The 12715-nt window shown below is 36.7% G+C and overlaps 2 protein-coding genes across 2 annotated transcripts in view; one reads left to right on the forward strand and one right to left on the reverse strand.

Moving 5' to 3' along the window:
- myog (myogenin) overlaps nucleotides 1-12715 on the forward strand; it is a 61191-nt gene that overhangs the window by 4056 nt on the left and 44420 nt on the right. The window lies entirely within an intron of this gene.
- The window catches only part of si:ch211-86h15.1 (uncharacterized), a 29672-nt gene continuing 18980 nt past the window's right edge, over nucleotides 2024-12715 (reverse strand). The window contains exons 3-8 of the mRNA XM_049471960.1: nucleotides 7764-8000; nucleotides 6278-7140; nucleotides 5966-6020; nucleotides 4809-4962; nucleotides 4543-4694; nucleotides 2024-3739 (exon numbers count right to left, since the gene is read on the reverse strand). Coding sequence (XP_049327917.1) covers nucleotides 4571-4694; nucleotides 4809-4962; nucleotides 5966-6020; nucleotides 6278-7140; nucleotides 7764-8000 — 1433 coding nt within the window. The 3' untranslated portion in view covers nucleotides 2024-3739; nucleotides 4543-4570. The remainder of the gene's footprint in view (nucleotides 3740-4542; nucleotides 4695-4808; nucleotides 4963-5965; nucleotides 6021-6277; nucleotides 7141-7763; nucleotides 8001-12715) is intronic.

Below are 12715 nucleotides of genomic sequence, written 5' to 3' on the forward strand. Positions count from 1 at the left end.
AAAACTGCTGGTCTAAACAGGCCACATTTAAGGTGGAATGGAAAACTAAGGAAAAGGCTTACATATTTAACTAGTCTAGAATGCTCTGGTAACATAGACTGAGAGAAAACATAAAACTTTCTGCTAACGTTAGCTTAGCCTCTTTAAAATTACAGCATGTCTTACAACTACTGGTTTAGACCTGCCTTATTTAACGTGGAATGGAAATCTCAGGAAAATGCTAACTCGTTTAACTAGTCTAGAAGTTTCTGGTAATATTGACTGAGAGGAAACAAAACTTGTCGCTAACGTTAGCTTAGTGTCTGTAAATCTGGAGCATGTTTTAAAACTGCTGGTCTAGAAGGGCCACATTTAAGGTAGAATGGAAAACTCAGGAAAATGCTGACTCATTTTAGAAGGCTCTGAGAGTGAGTGAGAGAACACATAAAACTTGGCACTAACTAACTAACTTCTGTAAAACTACACCATGTTTTAAAAATGCTGTGCCAGACCGGCAGTATTTAAGGTGGAATAGAAAATGCTAACTTGTTAAAACTAGTCTAGAAGGCTCTGGTAACACTGAGTGGGAGAAAACATAAAACTTGCCGCTAAAATTAGCTTAGCTTCTCTAAAACTACAGCATGTCTTGAAACTACTGGTTTAGACCTGCCTCATTTAAGGTGGAAAGGTAAATTCACATTTATTAACACCTCGATTAACTAGTCGAGCAGGCTCAAGTAACATTGAATGAGAGAACAATAAAACTTAGCGCTGACGTTAGCTTAGCTTCTGTAAAACTACGCTGTATTTTAAAACTGCTGGTCAAGACCGGCTGCATTTAAGGTGGAATGGAAAACTCTTGCTTGTTTGTTAAATCCAAGTGAAATATCAGAAATTTACTCACACATATTGTTTACTAGTCTAGTAGAGTAAATTACTTTAAGTGAGAAAAAAAATTTAACTTTTAGATAGCGTTAGCTTAGCTTTTTTTTAACACTACAGCATGTTTTAGAGCTGCTGGTCTGAAACAGCTAGCTCCAGCTCTGCAGATAGATGACATTTACACAGCTGACATTATTGTAATCCCAGTAATTTAACACTTACTAATCAGGTATTACAAAAATGTTTATTGCGAGAATTTTGCTCACAAAGTTACAATATCATGTTCAAGCTAAAGTGGCACCAAGTGGCACAGTAATACTGGCCATACTGGAAAAGATAACAGCTTTATGATCAAAAAACACATCATATCATTTTGATGTCCTGTTTAATCTCTGTAAAATATCCTGTAATTACATCAAATATACCAGTTCAATCAAACAGATCCTTCTTTACAAAAAACTGTGCGAATGTAAACATGAACTAGAAAAACGAGTGGACAGTTAAAGGGTTAAATTTAGTAAAAGTGCAAAACTTACCTCTCTCTCCATTGGCTGAAATTATTATCCTGACCCACTGCATCGAAACTGCCGAATCTCCTGTGACGGGCATATCTCGCTCGACCAGACAATGGAAGCTGTGGTGAGAAAAGAAATAAAAATAAATGTATTGCCGTTTTACTACAATGACAGAAAAGACAATTATCTTTTAAAAATAATAATAAAATAATTGTTATTGTTTCTGTTCACTTAGAAGCACTTAAACACTTTCAGTAGTCCAAACACACACACACTTTTATAAATAACAGACATCTAATCAATAGTCCAATATGTATTCTGCTGACCTTCCAAATGTAAATATGTGCTTTGTAAGTCTTAAATTGTAGTTACTAGAAAACTGCACCATACAATATAAAAATATCTTAACCATTCAGTCCAATTCAGGGCTACAGTGGTGTGTGTTTTTAAATAAATCCTAAATGAAAAATATCAGAGCAACACTAATATCTACAATTATTAAATAAATAAATGTATCAAAAATAAAATATATAGATTATATAACTTTTCTCCGACAATGAAACAGAATCAGCTCCTGTGAAAATGGCATTCACTTCAGGGCATCATGTACACTTAGTTCTGTTCAAACAGTGCTTAACACAATGATGTTTGCTTAATTTTTTTTAATAAAGAAGAAAAGCATCAGAGTACAAAATATAGATTCGTTTACTGCAGACAAAATGCGGGCATAAAAAAAGTGAAGATTAAAGTTCTACACAGTTCACATTAAAGTCAGTAAAACCTTACAGAACTAAAGAAATCTAAATAAAACAGTAATCATTTCAAAACAAATTATTTAAGTGATTTAAAATAATAAAGGGAAAAAACAATGCCCATAAAAACGACAAACAAATTTTACTTACTTAGAAACAGACCTCTAACATGTATGTAACATGTATGTAACTAAATATATACATATTAGGGGTGTGTGTCACAGGGTACGATAGTATCGCGATATTTTGTCCACGATAACAATGATCTCATGATACTGTAATTCTCGATATATCACAACAATTCCTTACAGTACTTTACAGTATCTGTGTTACAGAAAAGGATAAAATACTACTAAATAAACAAGTACCAAGAATTATGGATTTATTGGTGGAAGTTTCACAGAATTTGATAACCAATAGTCTTCACCCTCACCAAGGTTTACACTATACATTTGATTAAAGCCCCACCATGTGGAGAAACGATGCAGTAACTTTAAGAATGCAAATTAAGGGACGAGTCTTAGAGAGTTCAGAACATCTATGTTTCAGTAATAATATCAATATTTGATGGCGCAAATTGATAATATTTTGCATATGGAAACAATACAATATATCGCAATATCGATATTTCGTCCCACCCCTAATACTTATACATGAATTAGTCAAGCATGGTCAGGTTTGTTGGTGTAATTATTATTTTGTGGGTGAACTTTAAACATACAGGATAAACAAAAAGGGAATAAAAAGTTCTATTTTAGTAATTTCTATTAATTTTGTGGATCAACATACATATATATATATACACATACAAAAATATTGCAGAACTATTAAACATAAATCGTGTTCAGGACTCATTAGACACATACATATGTCTCGTCATGTACATATACATTATATATACACATTATACATACTTTATATGTGTATATGTTCCAACATTTACAAAAACTTCAGTATCCAAATACTTAAATAAGCATGACCCTCGAATGCTGCCTGAGTATTTGGAGAAAAAATTTTTTAAAAAGAAGTAAACGCCCATTTTTAGCCTTGATTCAACAAATGTAAATCAGCTTGTGTTATCCCACTGATTAGCCCATAGGGCTGGATCAATATCAATATACTGTATGATGGAAAAAAGTAAAAATCGAAAACCTTTTAATAACAGTGATTTTTAAACACATTTCCAATTAGTAATTTTACAGAATCTGTCACTAATGTTCATTATAGGGCACAGGGCCACCTATGTGGTGCACATCATACATACCAATATCAGAACAGTATCTTATTGACCTAAAATAAGAAGTGTGTTGTAATATAAATTTTGGCCATATATTGTCCAGTCCTATTAACAGCTCCCATCTCCCATGAAGTCCTGCTGTTTGAGTTTTATTCTGTAGACTACCAACAGCAGGACAGAAAAACAAGATGGCCGTCTAATAGACAGCATGTCTACTCCCAGACATACAGAACAGTCCACTTATGATCTTCAGTAGCCAGACTCATGGTACAAATCAGAGCTGCTTGGTTGATGGTCATGTTCGAAGACTAGTTGAGAGCTGAATGATGAGGATGTCAGAGAGAAGCTTTTCTAGAACTTTGTAGGTGAGGTTTCTGTACATAAACAAACAAGTTTATGTTAGAGACATGAACTTTTCTATGTTGTGTATTTTTAATATAATGACATTATTAAACATTGCTTTTCCATAATGTAGAAGTAGGCCTGTCATGTAGTTACACACATGAATAACTTGTACAATATTTGGACACACCCAGAGTTTTTGAAATTAAAGAGCTGCTAAACTCTAAACCATATTTTTTCCATTAATAGCTGAAATGTGTTCCTTTGAATTAATGAAACATACCAGTCCTTTATTGTGGTAATTTATGCCTCTGCAGCGCCCTCAACTGTGCTATAGGTGTGGATGATGTGTCTGTGTACTTTGGTATGCAAACACACCACAATATACGTATCAATCTATAACCCCGCCCCTCTGCTGATGTCCAACCATCTGGGTCTTACTGTCATCAGAGGCACACTACCGCTGCTGCAACTCAGCCAATCAGCTCTCCCTCCTGCCCTGCCTCTAAACCCATACATCAGCCAGTGCCCCTCCCAAACTACCCCTCCATTTTTTTTCTTCATATTTGATCTAAGGATGGAGTCAGCAAAAATCAGGGGGTTTAGTGCCGCTGTTGTGCGTTTATTTAACGTTTATTTTTCTGTTTTGCAAAGTAAACATTGTAAAATATTTGCAAAAATAAATATTTGTTCATTTGAGCTTGTTGATTCGTCTGGCATAGTAAAGTCTCATGACAGACACTGTTAGCTAGTGGATAAATGAGATAGTTACATAAATATTACTGGAAGTCTGAGAATCTAAGCATAATGTGCCTAAGCATTTAGGAGTACTTACGCTTCTTGTGCTGACCCAATCAGATTTTCTACGGATTCTGATAATCACTGAGTTCAGAGAGGAACTTCATCAGTTTAGGGTGGATCTTGAGCTGTTTTTTCTCTTTCCGCGACATTTTGGGTCCTCGTTTGGGACTGATCCCCAGGAGACACCTGATCCCAAAAGAAAAAAGTATGTCAAGACAATTTTTCACAGACAGATTTTTCTCAATTTCATCCAAAACCAGCTGAAAATGCCCAGTGTACCTATTCTAAAACAACACCAACCTCATAACATAGTCCAGTGCCAGAGCTGCGTCCTTGGGAAACTGAATGTTGAGTGTGTAGAAGAGGCAGATCAGGTAGGTTAAGGCGGTCAGTGGGCAGCTTATGTGGCCATTCACTATTGTCTGATCTACTGCCATAAGATAATGCTCATCATCTGAAATATGATACACACAATCATACAGGTTCAGGCTATTGTTTTTCAGGTTTACAATAACTGACTGCATCCAATCTTCCAATCTGTAGCAGTACAGGATATCAGCCTCCCTTCATGACATCAATTAATAAAAAGGTCATGACATCAATTAATAAAAAGGGACCACCACAACTGCAGGTGACCTTTTCCAGCCAAGGCTGTGAATCACTTAATTCCTAGGTGCATCCTTCTTACGATAAAGCAGGATAACACTTTAAAAAGCTTGTCATTTTAAAAATGTGTGAAAATTAGAATATTAGAACAGAATCTGAAATGTCCTTTAACATGGGGTGAGGAAGACGCAACTTATGATGTAGTTATGCCACCATCTGGATAAAGTGTACAGCAGGTGACAAAAGCAGAGAGTCAGTGGGTCATCTTTAGTGATGACGTCATGAATCCAGAAGGCCTGGTGTCATGATGTGGGGTGCAACATGCTAGATCACCATTGGTCTTCATTTTAGGCACTGTACGACGGCCCAAAGTTACGTAAATGGGATTCTGCAACCAGGACAATGCTCGTCCATGTGCTGCTGCCGCCAGAACTGGGCTCGAAGGAACAGATGCTACACCACACCAAATGTGTGGGATGCTACTGGACACGCCATCAACCCTCCATCCCTTCCACTTAAGATAAGCTCCACAGAAATAAATATTGCAGTTAAGGTGCAGTAGTAATACCTGAACTGGCACAGGAGCCTCACCAAACAGAAGCAGAGCTGGAGGGCACAACAGAAATAATCATATCCTCTAAAATCCTCATTAGCTGCAGGTAGTCTGACTTAGTAGGTGATCTATGGTGGCCCTTTTGAATGTTGGATTAAAGGGAGGCTGATAATTCATGCCTAGCAATAGCAATAAAGTTACAAAGGCAAATAAACTGAAAACTCCCCAGTTTATCCAATAAGCTTTATTTAGCTTGAAACAGTTTATTGTGAAAGCATAAAGATCAAAAGTTTCTTACCTAGAACAAGGACACATGGTGTTCTCTGCAAACTTTGCGCAGTGAAGTTGTGGCCCTTAATCAAGAAAGGAAAAAAAAAAACAATACTTAAAATACAAAATGCAAACAAAACAAACTCACAAACTCAGGCTAGACAACTAAATATAAATTTAAAGATCATGTACAGGAGGACCTCAAATGTAAGGAAACCCTTCTGGCTAAGAGGGAAACCTTTCTAGATCATGTCATCAACATGGTGGCCATCTTGAAGAGTGTGACAACATACTGGTAGAGAATAAAAACTTTTGAGAGAAAAAAAAAAGTAATATTCACCTCTATTCTGATCAGTAGAAGTTCTGTTTTGTCACCAAGGTAATTTCCAATGCTGAAGAGCAGCTCCAAAGGGCCTTGGAAATTGCCTGGTGTCACCTTTGCTTGCGCCAAAAAGTTCATTATTGTTTTTCCCTTTTTTGCCAGCTCCTCCGCAAGCCGTTTCTGAACAGGTATCCCAAGCAGTCGCTCAGAATGTTCAAACAAATACGTTGCTTCAAACAAGTACGGCCATTTTTCCTTTAACTCGCTAATGGTCTTATTGTTGTGGTTAATTGAGATGCGCTGACTGTAGTATGTTTCAGCCATTAGCTTTTTGATGTCTGCCTCCGGAAGATTTTTCACTGTGTAAGAATTCTGTAGCTCCGCCCTTTTGCCAGTCTGGCTTTGTCCATCCTCATTGGCTGGAAGGTCAGGTTCCCACTGCACGCAGCCATAATGAACGAATCGTTTGGGTTTCTCTGCTCCAGCGTCACTTTCAGCCGGTCTCTTGGATTTTCGTTTTCCACTTCGCCAGCAGTTCTCCACTCTGTTCTCCATCTGATCCATCAGAGATTTGAACCCCGTGCCAAACGCGTCTTCCCCGTACAGATCACAGAAAGAATTGGGGTATTTCAGAACGAGCTCATGGGAGATCTGCCGGATAGTGTCCCGTCCCGGTCTTTTCATTTTTGCAGAGAAGAAATCGTCAATGATAATACGAACCATTTCACGTCTAAGTGATGGATGTGGCCGTGTCTTCTCTACCATGGCTTTTACGAGTTCTGGTGGAAATTTTTCCCATGGAATTTGGAATTTTCCAGATGCGCCAGCTGGTGGTTCAATCGGTCCTGCTGTTGAATGTGCTAGTTCATTTTCAGATGATGCTAGGAAAAAAAGTAGAATAAAAGTAGGTCAAACTTTATGTAGTTTAGATGTAGAAATCTCCCTTTTTTTTCAAAATGGACTTTTAAAGGAGAATATTTTTTAAAAATCATTACTGCATAAAATTGTGAACATTTGGCCAAAACATGAAGCCAAAAAATAAGAAACTAGCGAAACAAAGCAAAACATTTGGCCAAAAAAATAAACCACACAAACCAAAACCGCATGATGCAAACTGTTAGGCCAAAAAAAAGACAAAAGCATACAAAACAAAACATTTGCCAAAAGACAAACGCAAAGCAAAACTTTTAGCCATAAAACAAAACTGCACAAAGTGAAACATTTCGCCAGAAAAAAAAAAACATTTAATCTAATGTGTTTTTGTATTGTATCTTTATGTGGAAAACAATGTTCAGTATAAATTATTCTGTCTTTACACTTATTACACCGATAAATATTCGGCCTACTAATGCCAGGCATGGAAAAGCTAGAGTGGTGTTAAGTCTCCCTGTGCAGCATTGAAGCTGTGTTCTCCGAAATGAGTGTGTATTAGAAGCCCTTGATATTTAATGAACGCTAATATTAGTGTAAATAAAAATCAGAAGCAGACATTGGTTAAATTTACCTGTATTAAAGACCTCGATCAGTGTTCCACATTGCGCTGGCTGCAGAAGTCCTTCCAAATCGGCAGCTGTTACCCGACGGAGGTCCTCAACGCTACAGACTCCAAGAGCGTCCAGCCGCTGCATTAACAACTGCAGAAGCTCCTCGGATAACGGCGGAAGGGTGGTCTTAATCAGAGTTAAGGTGGTCTCCGTAATGGCTGCCGTTTGAGAGGGAAGTGTAATCTCCCACCACTGCGGTAAAATTTCAGAGGAGCATAATCAATTTCATCTAGTGCTGTGAAACCATCTCACTACAAACACATACCAAGCACAAGAAGTGCAGGAAAGTTAGAAGCTCTATTATATTAAATATTAAAACTATTAACATTTTATTACAATTTTGTAAATATTCTAACCACTAACCAATTCGCAAATGAGCACTAGTGTTATGGGGCTCAGATAGCTAGTTAGCCAGCAAGTTGTAAATGCTTATTTCCTATTAATTAGCACAAGAGTTGAGGATAATAACGCTAACAAGTAATTAAACCTCATACCCCACAAGTTAGCACTGGAATTACGGGGGTAGTGTAGCTAACAAGTAATTGAACCTCGTACTCCTCAAGTTAGCAATAGAGTTATGAAGTTAATGTAGCTAGCAAGTAATTGAACTTCGTACTCCTCAAGTTAGCAATAGAGTTATAAAGTTAATGTAGCTAGCAAGTAATTGAACTTCGTACTCCTCAAGTTAGCAATAGAGTTATGAAGTTAATGTAGCTAGCAAGTAATTGAACTTCGTACTCCTCAAGTTAGCAATAGAGTTATGAAGTTAATGTAGCTAGCAAGTAATTGAACTTCGTACTCCTCAAGTTAGCAATAGAGTTATGAGGCTAATGAAGCTAACAAGTAATTAAACATCATAGCCCACAATTTAACACTAGAGTTACAAAACTAATGTAGCTAACAAGTAATTAAACCTTATGCCCCACAAGTTAACACCAGATATATAAGGCTAATGTAGCCAACAAGTAATTTAACCTCACAGTCCCACAAGTTAGCACTAAAGGTATGAGGCTAATGTAGCTAGCAAGTAATTTAACCTTATACCCCACAAGTTTGCACTGGAGTTATGAATTTAATGTAGCTAACAAGTACTTAAACCTCACAGTCCCACAAGTTAGAACTGGAGTTATGAAGTTAATGTAGCTAACAAGTAATTAAACCTCATACCCCTCAAGTTAGCACTAGAATTATGGGGGTAGTGTAGCTAACAAGTAATTAACCTCATACCCCACAGGTTAACACTAAATATATAAGGCTAATGTAGCTAACAAGTAATTAAACCTCAAAAGTTACCACTAGAGTTATGAGGATAATGTAGCTAACAAGTAAATAAACCTCACAGTCCCACAAGTAAGCACTAGTGGTATGATGCTAATGTAGCTGACAATAATTTACCCTCACACCACACAAGTTAGCACTTGTGCGCACTTGCACAAATTACTCTATATTGCGTTGCTTTTATAACTAATATCACTAGAAGGCTAACCTGTGGCAATGCGAACGATAGCTGTGTAACTGGAACGCAGCAAACCCGGGTGTGACCTCCTTCCCACGGCTAAGAGGCTAATGTAGCTAACAATCCATTGAAGCTTATTCTTACACTAGTGTTATGAGGCTAATATAGCTAACATGCATTTGGAAAACCTTAGCACTGTGATTTATCATAATTCTGCTTATTTTTTTTTTTCTATTTAAATTTTGCTTGTCAACAGAATTTTTTGTAACAGGTTTTGTTCTTAAAAATAGAATCTCACAGAGAGTTGTTCTCCTGATAGACAACATAAAATTAAATGTTCTCAAATTAACAGAACTGTCAAAATGCTTGCTCTTTCTGAAAAAACAAAACAAAAAACAAACAAACTGCTTTAAGTCAAAAATGAATAATATTTTTTTTCGTCCATAATCTGAAAGCAAAAATGCAATGTAAAATTGCAATATACAAAAAGATAAAACGTAAAATCTTCTTAAATGTAGCCATAATAGTAGTATTAGGGCGTGGTGATGATGACAGACGTACAAAGATGCATACAAATGATATAATGAACCACTTTCAATCTGATCAGTGATATGAATTAATGAGGTGGAAATTTGGACTTGACTGATAAGAAACTGAAAATGCAAAGCAGCAACTGTAGACTGCTGAGAGCAGGTGCGTATCCTGCATATTTAGATATGTGACCATTTATCTCAGACCAACATTTCCTCATCGTCCCCAATATTAATTGCGATATTAAAAGTTAAAGGGATTTTCACTACATTTTTCCAGAATTCAGCGATCCAACATGTCATGATGAAAATAGTCCACTGTATTCCAATATTGGACCAAAGTAAACCATAATAACTGGTAGATATGTAATGAAAAATAAGACGTTTCCTATGGTATCATAATTCCACAACTTTTATGTTTATTGTGTAGAGTATCACAGTAGCATGATTATCATTGTGACTACAGGCAATGAATCATAATATTACATTGAGAGATGCACTGTGATTCCCACTCCTACCTTCCAATAAAGGTATTATATCATGCCACACAAATTTAACCCCAGGCTGATTAAATTTATTAAAAAATAGGAGAAATAAGAGAAATGATGCAGAGGCTGCCCATATTTTTGACCAACATGTTTATTTAAAAAATATTAAATAAAATAAATAAATAAGTGTCTCATTAAACATCTGGAATGATGGGTTTTTTTTAGCGAGCTTGAAAACAGACATTAACAAATACCGTATACATTGTGAAAAAAAATAGCCAGTAACCAATTGACAGAATTTGAAACTTTGTGGGTAGTTTTAATCATTTATTGCTCCTGATGAATTTAATCTTCTTTCTGAATCAGTCACTTCCCTTTGAGTGCAACTATTTATCCGGAGTGTATAATAAAGACAGCTTTACTGAAAATCGTACTCAAAAGTATAGTAAAGTGTGTGTGTACACATTGTATGATTCAACATTCACAGTACTTAGTGCTTAGGCATTACCCATGCTCTTACACCTTTTTTTGGAAGTTTCATCTTTGGATAATATTGTAGTTTAGAATATAAAAGAATAACTTATGTTTTGACACAACATAAATAAGATCTTTACAAGCAATAGCCTCTTTAAACAGAAGCAACCCATTTGCATCCAATCCCGCATCTACAACAATCCAGAGGTGGGCACATCTGGAGAAACGATGATGGTACTGCCACCATGTGTAGAGCTCATTTTGATGCAGAAATATTTGAGCTAGGACTGATTTTACCACTGTCTGTTTCACAATAATATTTATATATAAGGCATGAAGCCCAGTGTTGACTGCAGGGTTTCCTCTAAGAAGGACAAAAAGATTTCCACAGCTGTCGGGCCAAAACGATGTGTTGTCAAGTCAAAATCGGACTCCAGGCCAAGACTTTGGAAATTTGTTCTTATCCTTTGAATAGTACGGCTGCAAAAAAAACAAAAACAAAACTTTCATTAGAAAGTTAATTAAACTTCCTGTTCATAGCTCTGAAAGACCATCTTATGCTATGTTCAGATCAGGCCTGCCACTTGTTTTTTTTTTTTTTTTTTGTTTTTTAAATGATAAATTTACAATTGTATGTGTATAGCTTGAATTAAGGATAGTAGTGAAAGACTACAGCAGCAGAAAAACTGTTGTATGGATATGTGTGTGGAGCCTTCTTCATGCAAACAAATGCAGCAGACAAGAATGAGAGGTGTAAAACATATTGATGTCGTGTTCATTTATTGTACGATAAGTCGATAATGTAATTATTGCGATTGGCCTAATTTGGATTGATTTTCATTGTCTAGACAGCGAAAAAAAGAAATATGATTACAATTGGATTTCTGGAGCCTGGATGCTCTGGACGCTCAAATTACAAAGTGCATTTCAAAATGCCCTTTTGCGTCACTTGCAACACAACAAACTTTGGCTGCAAATATGAAAAATTCCTTACTGACGTATTTCGCTCATTTTTAAATGGTGCACACCAAAGCTATGAGTGCTCTATTATCCATCTTGTTGAGAAACTGCTGCTAATGTAATAAACTTTAGATGTACAAGTGCACAAAACGATGAGTTGATTACAGCATGGCTACAAGTTACTGCAGCCTACATCCTTACCAAACCAACCCATGCAAATAGGCTTGTGATGTCTGGACATGTAAATCTGTTCTGATCACTTGCAAATAAAATCCACAAAGATCTGATTTGAGAAGCAAATCTGATTTGCCTGCAGTCTGAACATACATCACAGATACTGTAGCTCAAGTGTGACCTACACAGAAACAGACTTACTGTGAAGCGGCTATATCCACCTCGTGAATTCCATCCAGAAGGTGATACCTGGGTACGTGCCTCATTAGCGCCGCTCCAAAACCTTCAGCCAGGTCCTGGGCCTCTCCTTCGGTTAGAGCGCTGAAGACTGAGACCCTAGTTTTGGCACTTTTGGGCTGGTTTAGGACGTCTTTGGGAAGGTCTTTTCTTGCAACCTATGAAAATGTGAGTTTGAATATTGAGTAACATGGATTTTAACTCCATTTTGACTGCATATTAGAAATTTCATATCTTTATATTTTAAGATGTAGCGGAGCAAAGGCCTTCTGATCAGAGAAAAAAATCCACCTTTTGTGTATAGTCTCACCCTGTAGCCTCACAACAATGTGCATGCCAGAAGGCATGAAGATGGAGTAAAGTACACAACCCAGCCAGTATCGGCAAGACTGGAGTGTTTGTGTTTCCATGATGCTAACAGCTGGGCTTAGCGAGTCTAAAGACACAATGCTAACAAACACAGCAGCTAGGCATGGAAAAGTGGAAGCAAGATATCCAAGATGCTAACAGCCAGGCCAAAGGGTAGTGTGAAAAGTTTAGTACTTATTTAAAAATATATATACCAACCCTCAATAAAGACCGGAAGACGTTGG

The sequence above is a fragment of the Astyanax mexicanus genome, chromosome 24, assembly GCF_023375975.1.
Source record: "Astyanax mexicanus isolate ESR-SI-001 chromosome 24, AstMex3_surface, whole genome shotgun sequence".
In the NCBI taxonomy this organism is placed as follows: Eukaryota; Metazoa; Chordata; class Actinopteri; order Characiformes; family Acestrorhamphidae; genus Astyanax; species Astyanax mexicanus.